The following is a 26357-nucleotide window of genomic DNA, read 5'->3' as shown; positions in this document are numbered from 1 at the left end:
CTGAGGGGTTAGCATACGACGGGTAACCTATTACAAGAAATTTTTGAACACACTTCTTGATCTTGCCAATTGTATAAAACGTTACATTACAATTTCATCTACATTAGTTAAAAAAACAATAATCTTTTTTTAAAATTTTGGCAGAGACCTTTTGGTATCAAAGCCGATTCATTCAATGAGGAAAATCGAACCATGGTCGTCGGTATATTCTCTGGTATGGGTCGCAGTTGGTTCCGAAAAAAGTTTCTACTCAACTCCATTCATCTCCCTCTCAAATTTTAAGAAATAAAAATAAAAATAAAAAACAACCTAAATTCTTTTCATTTTCGAAATAGCCCCACCTCCTCTCTCCCTTATTATGCACTTTCTCCTCTCCCTCATCTCCGCACCCTCACCCCAGCCCCCGACCGACTCCCTCCGCCTCCTCTACCTACTCCTCCCAAAATGGTCAACAAAAGGAGATGCAGCTATCTTTCTTGCCTGCTAAATTTACCGATCCACTTCGAGGCTGCCTCCCTCCTCTACAGAGATCGAACCATTTAAATGGCTACAAAAAATAAAAAAATCATCACTGCAACTTCTGCAAGTCCGCTTTCTACTCTGAGCTTAGTCACCATTTTCACTCTTTTTTGTTTCCTCAACCCACCAGGTAGAAAGAAAAGCAGGGAGCACAAACAATCAAACACAACCCTAACATAAGTTACTGACAATATCGCAAACCAATGATTACCCTCGTTTTAGATTTTGTTTTCTTCATGCTTTTCTATCAAATTAACAACATTATTCAATCAATTGCGCCTCAAGGATATATATATATATATATATATAATAGTTCTTCGGTACAAGAAATAGTGAGGGAGAGACAGTAGGTGAAGGAGATAAAGATAGAAGAGGAATTCATGTAGAAAGGGTACTGACTGCTGAGCTGAGGGAAGAGGAAAGAGACAGGAGAGAGCAGCAGAGGCAATGTGTGATTTTGATTGGGCTTCTTTTGAGAACTCAATATAATCTGGTTCATTTTTTAAAGGAATAGAAATAAGATTGTCTTGAAAAAAAAAAAAAAAAGGGAAGAGAAGAGAAGTATAGCAGAATCAAGATGTCGGAGCACAACCCACGCTACAAATCAAAATAAAACCAAGGATTACAGTATTTTCTCTTATCTTTTTTTTTTTTGTTCGATACGTGTTTACTTGCAATTTCATTTACATAAAACGCTAAAATCTTTTTTTTTTCTTTTTCCCAGAGCAAATCACGATAATAAGTACTATAAATTAGGAAATATCTCTCATAAAAATATTTTTTTGTTGGCAAAGATACTATGATATCATTTATAGAAGGATTTCCTATTTCAAACTAAGTCATCTCATTACAATACCTGAAGGCTCAATAGCATTTTCGATCTTCTACCGCTACAATTTCTCCCAAATATTCTGAATCTCTAGTCCCTTGAAGATAGATAGCATTTGCGATCTTCTACTGCTACAATTTTTCCTATAGATTTTCTCTTGTCCCTTGATCTCTTGTCCCTTGAAGATAGATAGCATTTACGACCTTCTACCGCTACAATTTTTCCTAAAGATTTTCTCTTGTCCCTTGAAGATAAGACGACTAAATATTCTGAATCTCTTCTCTCTTGAAGATGAGACGACTAGTAAACTGTAATATTAGGATCTATCTATATCCCCTTATAAATGCAACAGCCGTCTGTCCATGGTTGATCATCTGACAACGCTAAGTAGAGAGCGTGCAGACTTTAGAGAGGATCAAAACCTGAAATTGGTGAAAAAGGGCAGATTATAAGCAGATTCACGCAACAATGGCAGATGGAATGGAGCAAGAAAAGGAGACGAAGAACCTAGCGGATCGTTGCAGCCAAATGAATGGGGAGTCCGACAAGGCAGCGCCCTGCTTGGAAGATATGATGGGGCGTGGACACGAGAACATGACCGTGACGGAAGAATTACTGGAAGTGGTCAAAGTCGCAAGCAAGAAGCTGGTCGCAGAACCACTTGGGGTTCCGTCGAGGACTGTTCAAACCCCTCGCTTTGATGTGCGAAGAGAGATGCCCTTTGGAACCTGTCGTCCCGTCGAGAAGCCAGAGTGGGTGAGGTCCCACAAGGATGGGGAATCTGCATACCAGAAGAACCAAGTCCCCAAAACCTTTGTTCTTCCTCACTGGCAAGGGCAGAGGCCGAGGTCTCTAAGAGTCGAGGTTCCTTTCGGCCCTCACAGCTGTCATGAGGCCGGAGAGTCCTCAACAAAACTGGAGCAGCCCTTGGGAATCCAAGCTTCTGGCAAGGTCAAGGAGGTCAGAGAAAGTTCGACAAGAGGGAAGAAGAGACCTCTGTCGGGGAGGCTCAAGCAGCCAAGGCCACTAAAAAAACCAAAGGAAGAAGGGCCTACACCCTTTGATCCCGTGGAAATGCCTCGAGAATGGAAGGACTGGATCGAGCGCGAGCAAAGAGGGACAGACATTACCCCCGTCTGCCAGAAAGAGCTCACCAGCAGTGACGTGGCAAGACATTACAAGCGCCTGTTGCTATCTAAGAAGAATATCTTATCCCTCAATTTCCTAAGGGAAGAGGAGAAGGAAATAGTCAAGTTGCCAGCCACGAAAAGTGACATTGAAAAGAGAGGTATTCCAGTTCAGGTTATAGGACCATCACGCCATATGCACGAACTGAGCTTCAGGAGATGGCACATGAAAAAGAAAAATGGGAAGGTATCTATCATGTACGTGCTGACCACAGGGGTTTGGACCGATTTTGTGGAGGATAACAATTTGAAAGAAGGCGATGTAGTCCAGGTTTGGTCGTTCAGAGTCGGGGAGGAACTTTACATGGCCATAGTTGCTGTGAGAAGGTCAACACTGCCTGAGGAAGGAGGTAATACTTAAGGCAATCAGCTGGAACCAAGACCGAAAGTCGAGCAACGGTGTAATGTATTAGCCAACAACTAATAGCCTTCCCAACTTTACTAAATCACAGTAGCTCTATCGTTCATATGTCAGTTTTTCTTTTCTGATGGTCCTTGAGTTGTATGATTCCTTTATGATATTTAGGTCATGTAGGTTTGATTTAATGGAATTGTGGGAATGGGATAGAAATTTAACATGAATTACTGATATTTAGGGTTTGAGTTTATCAATTTCATGCTACATTTGATCGTGTTCTTTTCCTTGTCAGATTATTCGCTGCAGTCTTTTTATGTATGCTCTAGATTATATCTCAAGGCTTGTATACCTCTAAAGCCATTGTCAATGCTCACGCTATGTTTTTCTATATAAAAATTCAGTCAGCCCTCCTAGGATATATTCGATAGAAAACATTACGCTTCTAGTTCCAAAACAATATCTCCTATGTATACAGCTCTTATAATTTAGGTTAAGACTCCAAAACAACCAGTAACAAGCTCAAGGATATTTGCATGATTCTACGACCATCAGCGATCGAACCCAACACAGTCTGACAGCATTATTTATATACACCCAAGAACAATAATTTTCCGAAACATTTTAGCATTGTAAGGTTGTCCCGAACATTAAAGGTCAAGACTCCAACAAAAACAGTAACAAGCTCAAGCAGACTTGCATAATTCTCAGAACATCAGTCATGAAACAGAAAACAGTCGACGATATTATTTATATACATCACCTGGGAAGATGGCCCAGGTACTGGTTGGAGATGGCTGTCTCACAGTGCCTCTGCAACAGGGTAATGTGGCTTAGTCAAAGATATTTTCAAGAAGCTGCTCCCACAGGAGGTGTCCAGAATGCCCATATCCAAGTTCTCCACCTGATCTGGCTTGGGATCCATTACACTATTACTAGCATCTAGCAATTTATAGCAAGTACTGGAGCTTGGAGGGGTTTGGCCAAATTGCTTCTTCTTCTTTTTCTTCTTATCCTTCCCAGTAGCCCCATTTGAGCAGTCCTTGCTCCCTTTGCCTCGAGAGAAGTCCTTTCCCTTGTGGCCTCTCTTGCCATGTCTCTTGTCTTTCCTGGACAGCTTCTGCTGCTTCGTGCCCCTTCTCACGACATGAGACACTGATGTCGGAGGTGGGTCGTAAACATCGGGAGCCCATGTTACCTTCAGCTTTCTCTGAGCTGCCCCTAGTTTCTCACGGCTACCTTTCATGGCAGAGACAAGCTTTAAAGGTGCCTGCAAGGGGTTAAGCAAGATAACGCAAAACAGAATAAGCTTGTTGTGGCCTGATGAACAACGAGAACAAGCTTCAGAGAACTTAAAGTAGTGATCGAGGAACAGACAAATAAATTTATTTATTTTTCTTTGTTTAGCTTCATCACCATCACCGCATTAAATGAATAAGGTAACCAGCTCCATTTTTTAACAAATGTCTATGGAGGCTAGAATGCATAGCCACATTACTTTATAAGAAAACTTAAGCAGGCAAGACTTTAGTTTATCCAGAAAATGGAAGAATGACGAAATCTTCGCCATCCATACTAAAAAATGTCTGTCTGGATTTTTGTAAATCAGTAGAAACTAAAATCAAATTAAATAAAGTAACCATGGTAGCAAAGTAAAGGCAAATTAAGGTAATACAATACTATTGGAAGATATTAATGGGCCCATTTCCACTAGAAATAAATAAAAATCACAAAGTTCGTAAACTAGACCGAAACGCACGTGTTCTTCAGAAAATAGTTCCGGCAACGCTGGCTCAGATTCCTCATCTTCTTTATCAGAAGATGAAGGAGACATCGTCTTCCTTGGAGATGGAAAGCTCACATATCTGTTCAGATGCTTTTGAGTAGATGTGATTGCACACCCTTCATAGTCATTAAGCTCCTCCTCCTCCTCCTCCCCATCAGAGGTATCGGCCATTTCGTGATCGTCAGCAATCCGTACAGATGTACGCAGAGTACCGGCCAGTTCTTTAACCAAAATGTCAGATGCATCGAAATGAGGCTCATCAAAAGGAAAGGATTCGTCCATCAATGGAATATATCTGCCAGAAAGAGCAAAAGGAAGACACCAATTAGAAATTTCAAATCGCATGACAATAAGTGAACTGCACTATTGCCATTGACTGGGCATAATAACCTTTTGCATTACAAAGACACAAGTAAATATGACCGATATATGTCCACCAATATGGATAGATAATCAATCGTCAGAATAAGCATCATGGGGCTAGAACTGGATTAATTTATATAAGATATAAATATCTATCCTCACAAGTTCAACAGAACCGTATATAGAGAGCTAGGTCAAAGAACGAACGGATGCAATCATCGCTTCAGCGAAGCTAATTGTGATATCAGGAGCTCGTTGACTCACGGTACACAATCAGAAAAGTAAAAGAAAGTAGAGATGGCTTACACGATCGCAACGATAATGAAGCTGATGGTGGAGATCCGCCTACTCCCGATCAAAAATTTGTCAACGGGAAAGCTCGATTGGCTTCGAAGATGACGAGTACAGATCAAAGTGGAAAGGCTGAAACAGCTAAAAAGAACAGAAAACAACGAGAGGGATGGAATTGATCCTGATGTTAACTAAGATTACCGCGCCGATCACTTTTCTCGAGGTGTTTCAGGCGATGGGAGCAGAGACCGCCATGGAAGTAAGCTAAAGAAGGCATAATAGGGCTGAGGAGTAGCTCAAGGGGCACCGAAGGCATGGTCAGATGCTCTTCGAAACCCTAGCTCACGCCCTCGCTCGAAACCCCCGATCAGATCTCAATAGTGTCGCTGCGGCAGAATGCGGATTGAGGAATGGACTCCGGAAATGCCAAAGGATGGAGATTATAGAACTGCACCTGCGAGTTGACTCAGCGATCCAGTGGATGATCCATGGGAGGACAAGTGAAAGCTCGCGATTGGAAACAGAAAGAGGATTTCAGATGTGAGAAGAAGCGAATGAAGATGAAAAGAGAGGAAGAAGACGAAGAAGACGGGATAACGATACAGCTGTGGGGTTTGACCCAGTGCGGAGGCGGTGCCTTCTCAGGATAAACATTTCCTCGGCGAGATGGACGGGTACGATTGCGTGGCAGGTGACGAAGAGCGATCTCCACCGTCAACGTTTCATAGCGACGGGGGCCCCAACTTTCTGTCGTTTTGCGTTCGCTTAGGCCTGAGATATTTACTGGCCGAAGCTGGGCGGGGCCGTAATATTGGGCCGAATTTGGTCAAAGGATATAGTAGAGAGGCCCATGGGCCTGCGTAAATAGGTCCGTCGTCCACCAAAGGATCAATCGTAAGATTCGCGGTCAATTTGAATTTGCGTTTGTTTTCAGGGTTAAAATCACAAAAATTTTAACTTTAATTTTAACTCAACCCACTACACAACAAAAATACACATTTCCTAAGTAAAAAATTTTAACTTTAACTTTAACTCAACACACTACACAACATTTGTCTTTTTCCACAATCAAAATCAAAGTTTCTTTAATTCTGAAACCAAACGCACTGGCTGGTTTGCGGATTGCGGTTGGGAATCTCATATTCCCGACATTATAGGATAATAAAGGGTAATATTATAAATTACCAAAAAAAAGGGAGTAATATTATAATATTACATATCGTTTCATTTCGGACTACAGTCGCGATTTTAATAAATGCTTATTTTATTAAATTTTAAACAAAAACAGTGTTTTGTGAATTCTTTCAAATTCATAGTTTGACTAATTTTTACTGTTAGAAACGTAATTTTCTCTAGCAAATTGATAGGTACTTATAAAAATTGTTTATGTTTATTCTCAATTTTAAGTATTAATTTTAATTTCAGCAGTTTCAAATTGTTATACTTCAAACGCTTTTTGCTTATTCTAAAATCAGCACTAATTTTTCAGTAATTATACTTCAACGCTTTTATTTTAGCAACAACTCTCTCAAACTAAACCTCAATCAATATATTTTCACAGCAAACATATATAGTAATATTACATTACACACGGTGTATATTTCAAGAAACACAGCGTACTTACATAACACGATAAGTAAATTTCCAAAATATCTGACATTGTCGGGCTTATTTCCCCATCAATCTAACATTCCTTATAATTTAACATTTGCGGACCAAGCAAAAAAACCCCCTCACAATACCAACGTGTTAAACAAGGTAGAGATTGCATAACCATTCTGTTTTAAACTAAATATTAGAACAATGATTAGTATTTTTTTTTTCATGAGTTGTGTGCTATTTCATTGATAATAAACAATGTACAAGAGTTTCAAAACCAGCAACCCAAATGTATCATTCAGCAAAAAAAGCAATCCAAATATACCAAACTTGCCAACTCCAATTCCGTTTTGCGATAAAAAGCCCTCCCTTTGGCACTTTTGCTCTTCAAGACTTGTGTTTTATCACCAGATGATGTATTAATGTAACATCCTATTATCATGTCCTGCAAAGTTTCCCCCATGTAGCCTGTCTCTATTTCTTTCCCTTCCACCCTGATGCAAAATGAGGTTCATGAACCCATGCATTCACCATTGACTTTCGAAAATGAATCGAGTGTATTTGTTTTAACTTAATCAAAATAAGTACTTTACAAGTTAATTTCAAGATAAAGGAAAATGAATGAGAAAAAGAGGAAGAGATGAGAAATGGGATCCTATATTACTTAATTATTAAATCAAAAACTACTTAACGAGTTAAGTAAAAATATTTGACTTAATAAAATAAATCATTTTTTATTTATCGGTGTCATTTCTTATTCACAAAACATATTATCATCCTTATTATTTATCCATTCTTCTTATACATTTCTTTCTTTAATTTTAAATTACTGAATTTATCAAATGCCAACGTGGTCTTTGATGAAATCTTCCCCGTGAAAAACAAAACAAATTAATGATCTCTAGATTCACCATCACAGACACAGAATTATTTCACTTTTATTAATTGACACATTCAAGCAACTCCATATTTCCAAGTCTGCAATCTGTCTTTGGTCGTCAATTTGTGTACAACACGACCGACCATGAGATGAAAAATTACTTTAGGAGCACTCTCAAGTACGTAACTAAATTGTAGCCAAAAGACATTGGTCTTCCTTGGACGCTATTCAAGGGGAAGGTTCTTATACGTACGGTAATGACACGTCCGCCGCTAGAAGTAGCACCGAGATAATTGTTCGATTTTCGCAGTGTCGTTTTCGGCTTAATCCAACCTTGACCCAATTCACGCTATGTGGATTTGAACCTACCGCATCAGGTTTTGTAGACCCACACGTTCTACTGATCTGAACTAAGAGCGATTTCTTATGTGTATAGATAATTAAGAATATATACAAGAGTATTATAATATCCTTTGCTATTGATCCTACGGCCTTGTATTAGACAGGAACAGATTAGCCAAAACCTTTATTTTCTTCTATATAAGACTAAGTTCTCGAATGAGCTCCCCAAAAATTTCAAGAATTTGACCTATCATTTTATGTACTCGATGCTAATAAATTTGCAAATTTAGAAATTCATTTCGAACAATCAAATCTTTACAAACTGTTCTGATTTAAGAACCAAAAATAACAGATGCCGAAAAGAACAAAAGGCCTTGGACACGTTGGAGATCTTAAGGTGCTATTTCTACATCCCCTTGGCTAAATTCGCTCAGGTTATCTAGGATTACTCGTTAATGGCTAATCAGGTTAACACCAACGTGGATTGGTTTAAGTAGTTCAATGCTTATTTTGCTTAATTAAGATCTCGAGTTCGATTCATTGTGAATACAAAAAATGTACACTAAAAAAAATTGATTGAGACTAAAACATTAATTAGATTCTTTTGTCGGATCGTTTAGTTTAAGAGAATTTGCATATTATTCTTTAAAATTTGTCGTACTCGCTCCCCATGCTCCAAAAAAAAAAAGAACCTTATCCGCGTTTAAGGATCTCGCCCACCGTAAGTCCAATTATGGACCCATCCTTGATGGTAATAAACGGTCTATTATACTGTTATGGAGATTTCAAGTCGCAACATTTATTCCTTTGTACTACCAAACATAATTTTATTAACATGCCATATCTGCTGGGAATATTCCCAAGGCCCAAAAGGCCCACTAACATCCTTCGCTTTGAGCTCAATCTCATTGGCCATTTTGCCTTCACACGGATCGCCAGCTCATCGAGGGACAGCCGTCGATGGAGCTGACATCCAACGGTCGGAATCGTCTCCATCAGCAATCCAAGGTTCTCCCGCAACATCGTCACCTGTCCATTTAAAACCTTCTGCTTTCAGCCCCATTTCCTTCCCTCCTCAGACCCGACTCCGCACCGCGAGCTTCCTTCAGCCCCCCGTTTGTCTCTCGAGAGAAATTCAGCAGATACTTTGGCAGCTATGGAAACCGGAGGGAAGATGAAGAAGGGCGCCGGCGGTAGGAAGGGAGGCGGCCCGAAGAAGAAACCCGTTTCCCGGTCCGTCAAGGCCGGCCTGCAGTTCCCTGTCGGTCGTATCGGTCGGTACCTGAAGAAGGGAAGGTATTCAGAGCGTGTCGGCACCGGAGCTCCGGTATACTTGGCTGCCGTGCTCGAGTATCTTGCCGCTGAGGTAGATTCAGCTCCCCCCCTTTTTCTAGTTTTTGCGTTGGTTTTAGACATTTTCTTGACTTGGGCTCGAGATCAGTGGGATGTTTAGGTCAAAAGTCCCAAATTTAGGGTTTCGCCATGGAAGATACAAGTCATATGTAGTTATTTATGATTGTGCTATCGAGAAGGTTGACCATGTGGGCATCATTACCATTTGAAGAGTATGTTCCAACTCAGTCTAGGTTTCTGCTTTAGCAATCAACTGAATTGAGTGTAGATTTCATCTCCATGGCCAACTTCTCGGTCGAGCTCCATTACCATACAAGCTACATTTAGGACTTTCCTTAGATATGGCTGAAGATTGCACGATAAATTCTAAGCAACTGTTTGTGTACCAGTCCATTGCAGCAATGATTCTCTTTGCAACGACAACCAGATTGTTAATCGGGTCTAACATAACATGTTTGCGTTTTAAATTGGTGCAGGTTCTCGAGTTGGCTGGTAATGCTGCGAGGGATAACAAGAAGAACAGAATCATCCCGAGGCATGTCCTCTTGGCAGTGAGGAACGATGAGGAGCTCGGAAAGTTGCTTGCGGGCGTGACCATTGCCCACGGAGGAGTCCTTCCGAACATCAACCCTGTTCTTCTTCCTAAGAAAACTGACAAGGCCACCAAGGAACCCAAGTCCCCATCAAAGGCCACGAAGTCCCCCAAGAAGGCTTAGATTTTCTTCTACTGATTCTGTGCTTTTCTTCCTCCCTTGACTGCTCTCCTTGTGTATGTACGCATCATCTCCGTGTAATTCTCTCTGGGTTGTAGTGATCGATCGATCGTGTTGTTTAGGAACTGGAAATTAGCGTTACTTTCTGAACATCATTCTGCTTGAATTGAATGAAAGTCCAAATTCTAGATTGCGAGAAGTCCAAATCTTTGGCTAATTATTCCACCTTCCCTACTTCAGCTTCCACAAGTTTTGCTCCTGAATCTGCTTGAAGTCCCCTCAAGTCAAACGGATAAATATTTTGAGAAATGGTACATTACATAATAACTTGTTTTCCCAGCGCGATGGCTACCTTGTAATCCTAAGTCATTTCCCGCATCTATTGCCATTTAGCAAGGTGGCGGATGTCTCTCGGTACAGAGTATTTCACGTCATCGCCATTGATATTAATTCGATATTAATTTCATAAACGTTATGAGACGTATAGCCGTGTGAGCAGATGATATGCAAAGATAAATAGATATAGCTCGTACTGCAGATCAATGCAAAAGCTTTAAGAGAAGATGACAACCTATTGCCCCGCATTGAAAAAGCTTGTGTGCTACTATATATATTGCATTCACTTATGGGTTTGAAGGATTGACACGAATTCTAGACAATTGATTAAGCATCAAACCTGAAGATGTTGACTTCCACTAATTCAGGTAGCGATTCACACTTCTGCAATTAAAAGCAATCTGCAGTTCCTCACATCCATCACACTTGGTTTAGATATCATATTATGTCCTTAAAAGCCATCCCACTTCCTGCAAAACCACTCATCCTGTTTTTTAGTGCTTCTCAGTAGGGTGTCCAGGGGGTATTGAGTATATTTGGAATCGGTCGGAACCTACCCATTAGGATAAAGTTCGGGTAACTCGTATTGAAAATATGATAGATTTCGGGTATTAAAATCAGAAATCGGTAAAAAATGATTCTAGTCCGATTCATGCCTACATGGTACCCGAATCATGTTATTTATTATAAAAAAAAAGAAAAGAGTAAAGATATTACCTCTTCTAATGAATCAGAATATAGTCACTTTGTTGTGTGAGATCGTATTATAGATGTTTAATTTTATCGGTGAATTGATGAGATATATTATATTTTTGTTGTCGTGAATTAATCTAAATCTTTGTTGATATTCTATTTAGTATTATTACTAATCATGTACGTGACATTTTTTATTTTATTTAGTCAGAAAAAAATTTATAGGTTCTAACCCGTACCCGATACCTGTGATATAATACAAAGGTTCCGGATTCTGATTTCAGGATTCAACGGTAGGATCCGATAAAATCTTGAAATCAGTCCCCTTAGGCCCGAGTATTGTGAAAAATACAGGGCTCGGAACACCCTCTACTTCTCAGTCCCACGATGATCGTCTCACTCTCAACAACCCTTAACAAATGTTTTTCTCCTGCCCAAGAACACTGCATTTCAATCTTTGCAGAACACAGATCACAGGCAGTTCATCACATCCGTCAAAATTGAAATGAATTACTGCTAAGACAGATTACTCTGTGACGACAGGCTGTGATCAGAACCTGTTTGAAGCCATTTGCCTCACAATTGAGTTGATCAGGATTTGCAGGTTTGACATCGAAGTTCACCGCTTTATTATGTCTGATGATCGATTGTGTTTCCCTCCAACCATTTCCAATCGGTTCAAATTTAACGGAAGCAGGGTCGCAAATTTGCAATGAGAGAAACATATCAATTTCATTGATCAGTCAGTAGTAATAATAACATCAGAAAATTCGAAATCAAAACTGAAACCCTACTATACGAAACTCAAATTTTAGGAGCTGGTGAACTTGGTGACGGCCTTTGTGCCCTCGGACACGGCGTGCTTGGCGAGCTCCCCCGGGAGGACGAGCCTGACTGCGGTCTGGATCTCCCGAGACGTGATTGTGGGCTTCTTGTTGTACCTCGCGAGCCTAGAAGCTTCCTGGGCCAACTTCTCGAAGATGTCATTGATGAAGCTGTTCATGATCCCCATCGCCTTGCTGGAGATCCCGATATCCGGGTGGACCTGCTTCAGGACTTTGAAGATGTAGATCTTGTAGGTCTCGCTGCTCTTCTTCGCCTTCTTCTTCTTCTTCAGGTCGCCGCCGTCCTTGGAGATCTTCTTCTCCGCCTTCGGCCGCTTCTCCGCCGGGGCCTTCTCCCCTGCGGGCTTCTTCTCCCCTGCGGGCTTCGGTGCCATTGACGATCGCTTCTGAAGCGGAGGAGACAAACAAATGCAGCGCAGGGAGTTTGGTGAAATTCGCGAACTGCGAGCAACTGGAAAAAGGATTAGATCGAGAAGGTTATATAAGAGTCGGAGACAGATTTCTATTGGCACATAAAATGTTCACGGATCGATGAGCTGGACGCCTACTAACCGTCCGTTCTGAGCCACGTGAGCGGCTCACATCGGTCGATTGACTGAAAATTGATTGGGCCCGGAAGAGCTATTGGCATGGGCTAAGGCGTGGAATGAGCCCAACTATATCCAATACCAACCTAACGATCAAATTCTCGTTCCACCTCGGGGCATAATAAGAGTTGTGAATTTGAAGATGTTGAGAATTACTTGATGGAACTATTCATGAATCAGCCCGGAGTCGGAAACGAACAATAGATGGCATGTTTTCCGGATGATATGGGTCGCAACTTTTACATCTCAAAGGTGCACTGAATTGAATATACATGGGTTCTACTATGTTTTAAAATCGACCGGCTGCACAGCTAACCCTATCACATGATGCTCGTGAAAAAGGATGGCGAGCAAAATCAGCATTGGAAGCATCAATTTCGAAGGTGAGCAAGCAATACTTGATCCCTTCTTTCACCATGACCACATCAGCTATGCAAGCTTCAGGAGTAGTAGAAGAAATACACCAAAGACTAGAGAAACAAATCCCACAAGCAACAGCAGGAGTCGTTAACAGATGTGAAACCGATATATTACTTCGGGTAATTACTCGGCTAATTTGGAAGAACTGATCATAGTACAGTGACATACAAATAAATGGCAATCCTCTGCACTGTCAAACTTGAATCTTCTTTGGACAGAACACTAGGCAGAACCTCGGATCAACGGAGGCAACATAAACCCGCAGGATATATGACTGTGCGTAGTTTGATCTTTCACCATCCTAAGACTTATTTTTATCAAAACGGTCGGGGATCTTCGCAGTCAAATTCTGTCAGATGTATTTCATACCGCTGAAGATATATGCACAGAAATAGCCATCCAATGTTAGAAAGTTGGAAAAATAAGCTAAGCAAACGAAAAAGAAAACACTAAGCCTAATCAGGTTGGCATGGGCAGAAATTTATAATAAAGATAAACATATCCAAACAATACTTCCCACAGGGAAAAAAAAAAAAGGCCGATAAGGCCAATGATGTTACATACATGTTAGCCCATCCTACGAGACAATTTTTCTCAGTCATGTTCGTGGGGTGAAGTTGCAGGTGATAGTTTCTCCATGTTTTTGACTAATCATTAACGCCCGAGCTACTGCTCGAATGTTCTCAATCGAGTAAGATCTAGATCAAACCTAGAACCACAAATAAGCTCCCCCAAAGCACATATATCACCAACAAAGCACTAGATCGAACTATGAGGGCAAACTTGCAACTCTAACAAACATTAACCAAATGCATCTAATGCGGGGTAATATAGCGAAAATCAAGAGTCAAAAAATACGGGAAGGAAAAATTCTCATTATGACCACATGATAAATGCCCGTGTCAAAGTTTGCAAATACTCCAAAGGAGATCAATTTATTCTGAACGATTTTAACACTCGGGAGATTTAGAAGCGAACACGACATATCTTCTTAAAGCCATTGTAAAGAGATGGATCTAAGACACATCAACAAAGAGATGCGGCAATGCAAAACAAATGTGCATCATAAAATAATTCAAGACAAACGAAGGATTAGTCATATGCACCTCGGGGAACCAGCATTGGCATTCCTGTGAAGAATCCGAGCTGCTCCTGCTGATTCTCCACCATCGATCAACTCTCTCAACCCCAAGTTCCCCACCTGCTCCTCTTCCTTCTTCTCCACCTCCTCCTCTTCCTTGTCCTTAACAGCCTCCACTCCTCTTCGTGGTTTACCCTTCAATCTCTCAAAGTAGTTCCCGTATATATACTCGGGCATATACCCCTCCTCTTCATCAAAGAGCATAATATGACCGTGCCACTCCCATACCCGATACTCTGATCCGGTTTCCTCGTGGAACCCGACACAAATATGGTGCTCGCCGATGGTGACAGCTTGACCTTGTTAATAGACAAACATCAAAACGAGCGATACTATCACATTTGGTGTTTTTGCATATAAACTCATCGAGAGATGTTAGCCAAAATCATATGAGCAGGAGGACCATCAGATTCCGCATATAAAATCTGAACTCGTTGAGTCGACTATCTTCATCATGTAAATCGATCAACCAACCGTATGCTGCTAATGAAATGAAAAGTCCAATTTCTACTTATGCTGGGTAGATTTCAACTACGAACAATTAGTAAAAACACGGGGACGGACCTGAATTGGGTTTGAGGGAATCGGTGTTGCCGGCGAGGATCACCTTGATGATTTCCTTCTCGAGCTTGGACTCTTCCCTTGCGAGCTGGGTTTTAGAATCAGTCCCGTAGTCGTCGTCCTCATCGTCATCATCGTCCAAGTCGGAGAGGTTGTTGACGGCGTCGAATAGGAGGTCCTCAAGGGACTGAGAAATGAGAGGGTGGTGGGAGGCGGCGGCGGCGGAGGAGGGTTGTGGCGGGCGGATTTGGAGCCGGCCCATCAGGGTTTGGAGGAGAAGATTGTCGAAGTTGGTGGTGGAATTGGTGAAGGAGCTCATGCTTGGCGAGGATGAGATTTTGCAGGTTGCAGTGATACAGGGAGAAAAAGGTAGAAGAAGAAGAAGAGAGGTTTTGTAAGGGCGAGAAGGGTTTTAGAATCAATTGAAAGGAAATCCCCGATGAGGGTTTACGGTTCTTTTGGCCACACCCTCACTCAGGTGGGATATTTTGCGATATTGGATTTTCTTTTTTCTATTTATTTATTATTTATTTATTTATTTTAATTTTTGGTAATTTTGGGGCTGAGTTCAGAATTGGGCTATACACGAACGAGGGCCCAATTCAGGGTTGCAATCGACTGGTTAAGGATCCATTGATTTCTTCACGGGAAATGTCATTCTTACACGAATGAACCTGGCGTCCCATCGAACAACAAAATGGTGTCAACCTCGAATATCGGGTGGAGGTCGCACTGCATCCATGGATCAAACTACATGGCTGAGATGAGATGCTTATCGATTACAGCTGCTACAGATACAAACAAGCAGTGTAAAAACAACTGGTGAATTACCAATGTATAGTTGAACAAATTGTAGGCGTGGAATACTAAAAATGGACCAAAAGCAAGTGACATTACAACAAAACAATCTACAAGGGGGGAACCATTTCTTCCCTTCAACTGTAAACATGAGCATACCGTGATGCTAATCCATCCACAAAATGCAAAGACAACATATTACTACGGTAACTCCTGAGAGTAGCAAAAGTACAGAACTATACGAGTATTTGTCACATGGAAAGGACTTCATACTATCGTCATCATCCATATAAAAGATAATATTGCAGTTTTTTGGCATCCTTCGCTGATCGGAGACGACTCTACCGCCTTAAGTTCTCCACGATGTAGGTTGCATACAGATCCCTGATCAGTTTGAGGAAGAAGAAAAGTTGTCCGGAATTATTATGTGAAGAATCACATAAGTCAAACTGCATAACTAATTAAACCATATTCAAACAATTTTTTTATAGTTTGGGACATCGGTACAATCACGAGGCATTTTTGAGACCAGATTAGTGATAATCGTTTTTTTTTTTTTAGTTGAATAGATTAATTTACTTACATGGAATGCTGAATTGCTTTCAGGGCAGCAGAAGCTGGGAGGAAATCGTTCACTGCAACTTCCTTGTTCTCATTTTTCTTGTCTGATCAGTTATTATTAAGGATTAAAAGTCGCTCATAGAGTATTGATGTATTAAAAGAGGACTAAATTGAGTGAAAGTTATCCAAACATCAGAGAAAGGATACAGTCTTCGAAGAAGCGACGAATCTCGGCCAGACGGTGAGGGGGGAGTTCCTTGATGTCATTGTAGTGTCGGTACTCAGGATCATCAGCGCAAACAGCAATTATTTTGTCATCTTTCTCACCCTGTGTAGAGAAAATTAATAAACATACAACAATAAGAAGAATAATCTCTCTTGGTTAAATGGGAGTATATACCTGATCAATCATAGGCATAAGGCCGATGGCTTTAGCCCGAAGGAAACATCCTGGAAGAACAGGCTCCTACGAAAATCAGTTAACAATATGTTAAGAGAGAGAACTTTTGCATCTAATTGTTTGAGAAAGCTGTGCATATATAGTGAGTTAAACATCCCAAGAATTGAGATGTAAGAATCTCAAATTGAGGAATGGGGTTAAGGGACTTAACAGAGACCATCTTAAATTTAATTCAAGTGCTTCGATGTTTAAGAGTTTCTCGCATGATCAGTTTTTCTTTTTCAAATACGCATCCAATGTTACTTTATTATTAAATAAGATACTAGTGAGATTGGAAAGTACAAAATTAATACATGAAGCTCTTCCAACGCCCTGTGCATGAATACAACAATGACATGTAGAACAGAGACCCTCATGAGGTGACATACCTGCATGATGATTAAGACATCTAAGGGGTCGTTGTCCTCACAGAGAGTGCGGGGAATGAAACCATAGTTGTGGGGATACACAACCGATGAGTACAGCACACGGTCAACCTGCGCATATGAGCCCATCAAGAAAACCTCAACAAACACCACAGAATAAGCTCGGAGAAATGTGTTCACTCAACTTACCTTGATAAGTCCAGTTTTCTTGTCAAGTTCGTATTTCACCTTGCTCCCCTTACCAATTTCAATCACCTGCACAAATTTGCCATGATATACTTGAGTCCTTTTAGATGACTAGGTAAAATATTATATTATTATTTGATCAAACAACATCAGATTTTTTTTACCAATCAATATCAGACTAATTTCCATATATTTAGCACATCTCTTTTACTCTGACAGAAGAGTTTTAACCACTAGGAGAAAAATGTTATCTGAGAACAAACTCAAGAAGGTCCAGCTTTACTCAGATAAGAAATCAAGTAATATTATAAGCAAAAACAGGGTTTGGCTTGCTCATGTCCATCTTTCTTCCTTTAGTTAGAAGTGCAAATGACGTCGGCATGTCATGCCCAAGAGTTGTTGATATTGCAGTTCGTATAAACTATGTGTTTTCTGTATACTTGCCACTGCCAGAAAAGAAAGAAATTAACGTAGATATTTGCATATGTACTTGATCATCAATTGAGGGATTCATAGGGCAGTTATAATATCCTTTTGTTACTACAGCCAATGATTTTAATAACTTACACAGTTGAAAGTTTTTGGAGCTCCAGGTCCTGCATTAAGATGGAAAAGGAAAAAAACTTGAAATTACATAGCGCTAAACAGACCTTTAAGAAAAAGGCAGGACCACATATAATGCATTTTCCATTCTATGCAGAAAAAATAAAAACACTCTGTACCTATCTCAAGATCATGCCAAGGGTGCGCAGCAATAGACCTCCTGGTCAAGGATGAAAGGATTCTCTCATTCAGCGGTGCTTGTGAGCGAGGCTGGGAGTCAGCACCCTTGACTGGAGTCTCGCTAGGCGGAGCCATCACTGCAAAATGAGACGATTCAGAGAATGTCTTCCAAAGGTTTCTTTGTTATGAGAAATCAAGTATTCAAAACAGAAGCAGATCATACCAACTTGATAAATTCACCAAATTTATAGAGAAATTCCAATGGGACAGTTTTTTGCTAATAGTAAGTTTGGTGGCATTGAAACAGAAAGACTATAGATGACTCTCTCGCAACAGCAAAATGAGTAGTTCATCTTGCTTTTTTTTATCTTCTTTGCTTCAAAACCAGGAGAGAACAGCAACTGCGACCAGCACATTAGTTTTCAAAAACGGGCCCAGAGGGTTCTGGCACGACTCGTTTAGGATCTTAGCTATTCTTTCCCCTCAATAACTGATTATGCTGCTAGCCTTGCTCCGTAGAAAGGCTAAACAACCATTCACCAAGACTCAAAGATCAGCTCAAATATATAATGAGTTGCTTGGAATCTGAATCGAGCGAGACTCAGCCTGAAATCCCCATTCTTGTAGATATAAGACAGCAAAATAACTGATAAGAAATGAACCGAAAGAAGTCGCGTGTAGTCATGGTCAATCATATCTCCACAAAACTGTGGAATGCGCAATTTCGGTCAAAAATCGCATAAATTTCGCTTATCATTGACAAGATCCACAGCACCAAAAACACACACACACATGCTGGTACAGAAATCAAAATATCATGCATGCGCTTCTCGCTTACTCAAGCGAATCTCTGCGTCGAGCACAAGAAGCAGCACAAAATCAGACTACGGACTCAAGAGAGAGCTACAGAAACCGCTCGAAAATGGCGATCTGAAACCGAAATTGAAGCCCAAAATGTACCTGATGCAGCTTTTCAGCTCCTGAGACGAAGAAACTAGATTGCCTGCAGAACAACCGAGCCGCCAGTGAGAAAACGCGAGCGACGATCTCAAAACGGGAATGAACGGAAACCAGAAGAAGCTGCAAAGAAGTAGAAAAACCTAGAAATGGAGTTGGAAGGAGGAGGAGGAGGAAAAACAAGAAGAAGAAGAAGAAGTAACGCACGAAGCTGGTTCACGTTCCCGCTCTATTTCCACCTGCTATTTAAAGGGCACCGTCAATAATAAATAATTAATAAATAAACTAATAAATAAAGCGAAGAAAGGGAAAGGGAAAGGGAAAGGGAAAAGAGGGAAAATGCTCAGTTTAGTTACCTGACGTCGCAAAGAAAAGTGCTCCGGTCCATGGAAATGAAAACCCCGTAATGTACATTCTCTCCGGGCTGCCAGCTGGCAGGCCCGTTGGGTCGTGAGTCGGACTCTGATTAGGCCACTGAGTTGGGCCCTGGGCCCACCGACCGACAGGGACCATCTTCCTAACGGTCTTCCTTCGCGCGGCGAATTTCGGTTCGCGCGGCCGTTACCGGCCATTTCCGACTCTTCAGCCGCCTCTCTCTCCGTCAATTTGGAGAGAGGTTATACCGTCAGACCAAATAGATTTACATTTGATGATCTTATAGATTATATTAGTTAGCTTGGAATATACCATAGTATGTATGTGCGTAGCGTTTACGGAGTCTAGACCGTACTATATGAAAGAAAAAGGAAAGAACCAAAGAATCAATGGGGATCACAAAGTGAAATTCCCTTTCGTCACATTCCATGTATTTTGTTTCCTTCCCTGAGAAAAAGAAGAAAAGGTAAATCGAACTTTATTCGGGAAATATTCAATGGACAATGCTCCGATCGATCGATCGATGAGCAAAGTAAAATGACTAAGAATATTGACTAGTGGATACCAATAAATTAAAAAAGGAAAAACTTACCAATATAGGTTGGTTCAAGCAGTTCGGCGCTTGTTCTGTCTCGAGTTTAAGTCATTGTGAATGCAGAAAATTCACGCTGTGAGAGCTTTACGGCTTAGTGGACCGATTCGACTCGACTAAATTAGCCAAGACCTAATTGGACTTCCAGATATCAAAATTCACACTAAAAAAGAAAAGAAAAAACTTAAATCGGGGGAACCATATCAATTGATGTAAATGGTCCGATGACATAGGCGATGAGACAAGCCACACATGCTACATCCCATACCTCCGAGTTTATGTGGTATGGGGTTGGTCTTGATCGTATCATCATGAATGAGAGAGAGATACAAATATACCATTCACATAGCGCAATTTTTTGTCGACATATTATTGTGCTTCCAATACCTACAAATACGTATTTATCAGATACGATAAATTCAAGTTGGAACTTGTCTATGCTCGCTCAGCTGCAAACTTCACATATCTGTCGATCTCTTTTAGTCGAAAAGGAAGGCATAGATTTCTCTAATGGTGAGGAAATTGCATGTGCGAGTGAGACCTATCGAAGGAGAGGGAGAGAACGAAGTTAGATTTATAAGGGAGAGATAGAGACATTTGACAGATCGTACAAACTGCATATTACCAATTATTAGCTGAACCGGGGAAAAGTTTCCTTATTATTTTTCGGTGTAGGAACTGATGAAAATTACGCGTCAATGAAGAGAAATATAGCATAAAGACAAAAAATCTATAATATCCAATGCAATCATATATTAGTACAAGCAACAGAACGGGCAAAAGTGCTGTAATAAACACCCTGTGATATATAATTAGTAGTGTGATTTTTTTTTTTTTTTGCCGAGTCGTCCTAGGAATGATTGATTCGGAGAACAGTGAGTCGATACTACAACACTTACGAATGGTTAGAGATCATCACGACATCTAAATATATATGACTTTGATCCTCTATATGCATGGCAGCGTGAACCGAGGCCTCAAGTTCGCGGTCGAAAGGATGTGTCGTAATGAAGGCCACATATAGGAGGAGGCGGCTGGGAAGCAATATGAACAAAATCTTTTTTTTTTTTTGGTTGCATATCTCTCCCTAGTAAAAAAAATGAAGAAGATGAGGAAGGGTTGGGATCGATATATATGTGGAAGGAGCTGCCTAAGAAAGCTCGTCCATTAACCCTCGAATCAATGGCTGGCACTCATTTTTCTTCTCATTTTTTCTCATTTGCAATACATGAATACTTACATATGTGTATATCTAGTGTGTACATTTATATTTATATTTATAATAGAAAAACCTACCCGTCAATATCCCCAGTGTATGTGCATGAAACCCAACTTCTTTCTCCTCTTCCTTAATTAATTTTCTGCTTTTGACTTTGGAGAATAAACCAATTAATTTACTGATTTATATATATATATATATATATAATTATTGTAGGCAGAGTTGACGAGTGTCTTTCACAACCATATATATGTATATATATATATCACACCCTCGATAGCTCGGCTGTGTAAAGCACAGCATCTTCGAGGATCTTCCGATCAAATACTCTTATCATTCTTATACAGCCAATGTGATTACTTACCATAATTATTTTTTTGTTTTAAAAATCATATATATGTAAACCACAACTAATTAACAATATAACAATTTTTTTTGATAAGGACAATATAGTAATAACAATATAACATGCATACATATATATATATATATATATATATAGCTTTTGCTGGCACCTAATTAATAATAATAATCGCATCGGCATATGCTCTCTCATATACGCTTCAGTTCATGATTTCCTCAACACAAAATCGTAGATGAAGGATGTTACCAAATTATATATATGAGAGTATTGGGTGGAAGTATCATGAGAACTTTTTCCTTTCCTTTTTTTTTAAAAAAATAAATTTGGAGAAACTATTTTTCGGTTCATTGAGGAGAAACATTTGTTTGGTGCAAATTTTGCAAACAATTGGTTGAATTACCTTTGATGATTGTCAACGTGATTTTCTTGACAATAGATTAATAGGTGCCTATGAAAATTCCTTCGACTTATTTTGTATCTGAAGTGTCAATCATTCAGTTATTTATGATAAGAAAAAAGGAAAAGTGTTTTTTTTTTTTACTTTATGAGAGGGACTTGATTGATGTAACTAATCCATATCAAAAATGAAAATATTAGTTTGCTCACTAAATTTGATCTTGTATACATTAATTTTGTCGCTGTATACATCAGTCCAGTCCTTGTATACATCTTTAGTCCTTATAGATATTAATTTGGTCATTATATATATCAATTCAGTTCTCATTCCTTGTATATATCAACTTTTAACATCTTCTAAACATTTAAAGTTGTTCCGAAACCAATAATTATGTTTTCATTAATTTTATTTCAGCACTTTTTGATAGCACTCTCAAACCAACCGTAAGACAGGAAAGGCAAACCATTGTCCATGACTGCGGTCAAAATTACAATCCATTCCATTTGATTGTGTGAGATGAACACATGATTTTATGTGGGAAAATATCAGAAGAAATAATAGCGTTGCCAGACCCAAATTGATCATTTTGTTCTCAGTTGCTTCAAGATTTTAATTTTTTTTTTCCGAGTGTGATTGATCAGATCTTGTTACATGTTAGATGTGTTAACTGGCCACAATCTTCAAGATGAGCAATTTTTCTATTGGGATTGCAATTCATCGTCTCTGGGCTGACATTCTTATTGGGCCAAAATTAGGCCCATGAAGGCTATCTCTAGACCGGTCCATGAAGGTAAACTTCATGGGTAAACACTCGACAACCGGTCCGGTCCATAGAGAATCAATAGTATTGGATCCTCGGGTCTCGTCACATATTTAAAAACAAAGCCCATCTATACACCGTATGATCGAAATGTCGTGTAAGAGTGAATATTCATTAAAGTTTAACCACTGAGAGAGTGGAATGTGACTCATTTAGCGCTTACAAACAACCATGCGTTAACGACTGAGAGAGTGGAATGTGACCCGCTTACGAACAACCATGCATTAACGCTTGATGTTAAATGGGTCGAAATTCTGCATTGAATGAGATCAATTGTTGTCCCCGACGCAACAGCTAGCCCTTGCGATTTCAATTTTCAACAGCTCAACCTTTCTGAATCCTTCTAGCCGAGATTTAATGTACCGCCATGCCGTTGCAACAAACGTGATGGCCCCTTTTGCTATCATCTTCGACAAGTCTCTCGCTATCTCCTTCTCCATCTAAATATTTATCTAATGTACTCGCGCGCACGAATCGAAGCATAATAGAGAACTTGTTATGGGTCCTGTCAAAATAAGCTCGTCCTAATAAGTATACCGTGACAAAATAACGTTTGATTACAATATTAGCGTGCAAACCGCTTGTCGTCTCATACAATATTTGTATCAAGTATATTACCAATTATTAGCTGAACCGGGGAAAAGTTTCCTTTCTCTTTTCGGTGTAAGGAAAAAAAAAAATAGGAACTGATAAAAATTACTCGTCAATGAAGAGATATATAGCATAAAGTCAAAAATCTATAATATCCAATGCAATCATATATTAGTACAAGCAACAGAATGTGCAAAAGTTCTGTAATAAACACCCTATGATATATGATTAATAGTCCTTTTTTTTTTTTTTTTGCCGAGTCGTCCTAGGAATGATTGAATCGGAAACAGTAAGTTGATACTACAACACTTATCCTCTATATGCATGGCAGCATGAACCAAGGCCTCATGTTCGTGGTCGAAGGATGTGTAGTTATGAAGGCCACATATAGGAGGAGGCGGCTGGAAAGCAATATGAATTGCCAACCAATATATATACTTTTTTTTTTGGTTGCATATCTCTCCCTAATAGAAAAAATGAAGAAGATGAGTAAGGGTTGGGATCGATATATATGTGGAAGGAGCTGCCCAAGAACGCTCGTCCATTAACCCTCGAATCAATGGCTGGCACTCATTTTTCTTCTCATTTGCAGTACATGAATACTTACATATGTGTATATCTAGTGTGTATATCTATATTTATATGTATAATAGAAAAACCTACCAGTCAATATCCCCAGTGTATATGCATGCCACCCAACTTCTTTCTCTCCTTCTTTAATTAATTTTCTCCCTTTGACTTTGGAGAATAAACCAATTAATTTACTGATATATATATATATATATATAATTACTGTAGCATTTTTATTTTTATTTTCTTATTGGGGGGCAGAGTTGACGAGTGTCTTTCACAACCATCTATATATATATATATATCACATCCTCGATACTTAGGCTGTCTAAAGCACAGCATCTTCGAGGATCTTCCGATTAAATACTCTATCATTCTTATACAGCCAACGTGATTCCTTACCAGAATTATTTTTGTGTTTTAAAAATCATATATATGCAAACCACAACTAATTAACAATATAACAATTTTTTTTTGATAAGGACAATATAACATGCATATATATATATATATATATATATATAGCATTTGCTGGCACCTAATTAATAATAATAGTCGCATCCGCATATGCTCTCTCATACACGCTTCAGTTCATGATTTCCTCAACACAAAATCGTAGATGAAGGATGTTACAAATTATATATATGAGATAGTATTCGGTGGAAGTCTATTGAGGACTTTTTCCTTTCCATTTTTTTTTTTGGAGAAACAATTTTTCGGTTGATTAAGGAGAAACATTTGTTTGGTGCAAATTTTGCAAACCATTGGTTGAATTACCTTTGATGATTGTCACCGTGATTTTCTCGACAATAGATTAATAGGTGCCTATGAAAATTCCTTTGACTTATTTTGTATCTGAAGTGTTAATCATTCGGTTATTTATGACAAGAAAAAAGAAAAAGTAATTTTTTATTTTTACTTTATGAGAGGGACCGGATCGATATAACTCGTCCATATAAAAAATGAAAATATTAATTTGCTCATTAAATTTGGCCTTGTATACGTCAATTTCATCGTTGTATACATCAATTCAGTCCTTATAGATATTAATTTGATCATTGTATATATCAATTCAATTCTTAGTCCTTATATATTTATATATATATATATATATCAATTTTTAATATCTTCTAAACATTTAAACTTATTATGAAACCAATAATTACATTTTCAGTAATTTTATTTCAGCACTTTTTGATAGCATTCTCAAACCAACCGTAAGACGGGGAAAGGCCAATCATTGCCCATGACCGTGGTCAAAATTACCATCCATTCCATTTATGTGGGAAAATATCAGAAGAAATAATAGGGTTGCCCTGACCAAAAATGATCATTTTGTTCTCAGTTGCTTCAAGATTTTACTTTTTACCTAGTGTGATTGATCAGATCTTGTTAAATGTTAAATGTTAACTTTTAATTGGTCACAATGTTCAAGATGAACAAAATTTCTATTAGGACGGGTATCACAGGATTGCAATTCATCATCTCTGGGCTGACATTTTTATTGGGCCAAAATTAGGCCCATGAAGGCTATCTCTAGACCGGTCCATGAAGGTAAACTTCATGGGTAAACACTCGACAACCGGTCCGGTCCATAAAGAATCAATAGTATTGGATCGTCGGGTCAACCCCTTTGCCCATAGTAATGTCTCGTCACTTATTTAAAAACAAAGCACATCTATACACACCCTGCTACATAGTTATCTAGATAATTTTTATGATCGAAATGTTGTGTAAGAGTGCGTATTCATTAAAGTTTAACAACTGAGAGAGTGGAATGTGACTCGTGTAGCGCTTACAAACAACCATGCATCGCTTGGTCTTACACGGGTCCACAATCCGCATTGAATGAGACCGATTGATCTAAGAATTAATCATCTGATTCCATGAGATGCCCTTATGAATGATCTGTCACTCCCCAAAGTCGACATTGCTTTTGTTACTTTGGAAAATAATGCAACAAAGATGGAATGGGAACCGTTCTTTATGAATTTTCTCGTATATACGTGAGGATATGCATGCAGCTATCTCATTCTTATCTTGTGCTTTGCATCTCCATAATTCTATTGGCTTTTGTCAGTTCCGTAATACACCATCGATCCCAACCCTAAAGTTTCATGAACATGAAAACAGCATGGAGAACGTTCATTCGCGTACACACACACATATATGATATATATATCTCCTCTTTTTATAATTTAATCGTTACCCAATTGATTTAAAGGTGTCGAATACTGAGAAAGAGGTTGCAGTGTAATGACATCGTCAACCAATAAGTTACAGATTCAATTTTCGTGATTTGACTACTCGTATTTCTTTATTAGTTATTATAAAATTTTTATCTCATTACATCATATTCACGTGTTTCTCTTGTAACCGGAAATTTCCTGAGGATTATGATTAGGAATTTAATTCCTTTCCCAACGTTAAATTCTCCTCTTACAATTGTTTTAAGAGATAACACGTGCATAAAATGGAAGAAACGTGGGAGAGGCAGAATTTCTCGATCGAGTACTTGGAAAGATTACCAGGTTTTTAACCAATATCATGATTGATTTCCCCTCTGTCAACCAGTGCCC

General features: G+C 39.2%; 5 protein-coding genes across 8 annotated transcripts; 1 reads left to right on the top strand and 4 right to left on the bottom strand.

Annotated features, from left to right (window-relative positions):
- Positions 1–171: 171 nt before the first annotated feature.
- LOC116207648 lies at positions 172–5951 on the bottom strand. 4 transcript variants are annotated; one of them, XR_004156955.1, is made up of 5 exons: positions 5346–5951; positions 4650–4971; positions 3654–4160; positions 1856–2291; positions 1320–1770 (listed from the first exon to the last, which is right to left on the bottom strand). XR_004156955.1 is itself a non-coding variant. In XM_031540691.1 (4 exons), exons 2-3 carry the CDS (start codon positions 4956–4958, stop codon positions 3693–3695), a joined length of 777 nt encoding a protein of 258 aa, XP_031396551.1. In that variant the 5' UTR covers positions 4959–4971; positions 5346–5951; the 3' UTR covers positions 172–547; positions 3654–3692. The 4 variants fall into 4 exon arrangements, 3 of the variants coding, with proteins under 3 accessions (XP_031396551.1, XP_031396550.1, XP_031396549.1); XM_031540691.1 differs by lacking the exons at positions 1320–1770; positions 1856–2291 and adding an exon at positions 172–547; XM_031540690.1 differs by lacking the exon at positions 1856–2291 and having other exon boundaries at positions 1328–1770.
- A 3237-nt stretch (positions 5952–9188) lies between these two features.
- LOC116209594 (histone H2A) lies at positions 9189–10423 on the top strand. The gene is made up of 2 exons (XM_031543284.1): positions 9189–9517; positions 9981–10423. The coding sequence occupies exons 1-2, from the start codon at positions 9308–9310 to the stop codon at positions 10218–10220; spliced, it is 450 nt and encodes a 149-aa protein (XP_031399144.1). The 5' UTR covers positions 9189–9307; the 3' UTR covers positions 10221–10423.
- A 1533-nt stretch (positions 10424–11956) lies between these two features.
- Positions 11957–12559, bottom strand: LOC116207582 (histone H2B.8-like). The gene has a single exon (XM_031540589.1). The coding sequence runs from the start codon at positions 12463–12465 to the stop codon at positions 12058–12060; it is 408 nt and encodes a 135-aa protein (XP_031396449.1). The 5' UTR covers positions 12466–12559; the 3' UTR covers positions 11957–12057.
- Positions 12560–13125: 566 nt separating this feature from the next.
- On the bottom strand, positions 13126–15282 carry LOC116207579. The gene is made up of 3 exons (XM_031540587.1): positions 14804–15282; positions 14205–14538; positions 13126–13469 (listed from the first exon to the last, which is right to left on the bottom strand). Exons 1-3 carry the CDS (start codon positions 15117–15119, stop codon positions 13451–13453), a joined length of 669 nt encoding a protein of 222 aa, XP_031396447.1. The 5' UTR covers positions 15120–15282; the 3' UTR covers positions 13126–13450.
- Positions 15283–15608: 326 nt separating this feature from the next.
- On the bottom strand, positions 15609–19089 carry LOC116207580 (soluble inorganic pyrophosphatase 4-like). The gene is made up of 10 exons (XM_031540588.1): positions 18994–19089; positions 18854–18896; positions 17893–18030; positions 17738–17766; positions 17174–17239; positions 16988–17095; positions 16560–16625; positions 16367–16487; positions 16182–16263; positions 15609–15982 (listed from the first exon to the last, which is right to left on the bottom strand). The coding sequence occupies exons 3-10, from the start codon at positions 18026–18028 to the stop codon at positions 15940–15942; spliced, it is 651 nt and encodes a 216-aa protein (XP_031396448.1). The 5' UTR covers positions 18029–18030; positions 18854–18896; positions 18994–19089; the 3' UTR covers positions 15609–15939.
- Positions 19090–26357: the final 7268 nt, after the last annotated feature.

The sequence above is a fragment of the Punica granatum genome, chromosome 5 (assembly GCF_007655135.1).
Source record: "Punica granatum isolate Tunisia-2019 chromosome 5, ASM765513v2, whole genome shotgun sequence".
Classification (NCBI taxonomy): Eukaryota; Viridiplantae; Streptophyta; class Magnoliopsida; order Myrtales; family Lythraceae; genus Punica; species Punica granatum.
Note: the sequence above shows the minus strand (reverse complement) of the source record. Positions and strands in the feature narration are given on the sequence as shown.

Excerpts from the sequence above, each read along its gene's own strand:
- LOC116207580 (XM_031540588.1), bottom strand. The coding sequence starts at position 18,028 with ATGGCTCCGCCTAGCGAGACTCCAGTCAAGGGTGCTGACTCCCAGCCT. Across the intron at positions 17,767-17,892 it reads TTGGCATGATCTTGAGATAG|GACCTGGAGCTCCAAAAACT; the intron begins GTACAGAGTGTT and ends ATCTTAATGCAG. Across the intron at positions 17,240-17,737 it reads CTCCAAAAACTTTCAACTGT|GTGATTGAAATTGGTAAGGG; the intron begins GTAAGTTATTAA and ends AAATTTGTGCAG.
- LOC116207579 (XM_031540587.1), bottom strand. The coding sequence starts at position 15,119 with ATGAGCTCCTTCACCAATTCCACCACCAACTTCGACAATCTTCTCCTC. Across the intron at positions 14,539-14,803 it reads TTCCCTCAAACCCAATTCAG|GTCAAGCTGTCACCATCGGC; the intron begins GTCCGTCCCCGT and ends TCTATTAACAAG.
- LOC116207648 (XM_031540691.1), bottom strand. The coding sequence starts at position 4,958 with ATGGACGAATCCTTTCCTTTTGATGAGCCTCATTTCGATGCATCTGAC. Across the intron at positions 4,161-4,649 it reads AACTATTTTCTGAAGAACAC|GCACCTTTAAAGCTTGTCTC; the intron begins GTGCGTTTCGGT and ends AACCCCTTGCAG.
- LOC116207582 (XM_031540589.1), bottom strand. The coding sequence starts at position 12,465 with ATGGCACCGAAGCCCGCAGGGGAGAAGAAGCCCGCAGGGGAGAAGGCC.
- LOC116209594 (XM_031543284.1), top strand. The coding sequence starts at position 9,308 with ATGGAAACCGGAGGGAAGATGAAGAAGGGCGCCGGCGGTAGGAAGGGA. Across the intron at positions 9,518-9,980 it reads TCGAGTATCTTGCCGCTGAG|GTTCTCGAGTTGGCTGGTAA; the intron begins GTAGATTCAGCT and ends AAATTGGTGCAG.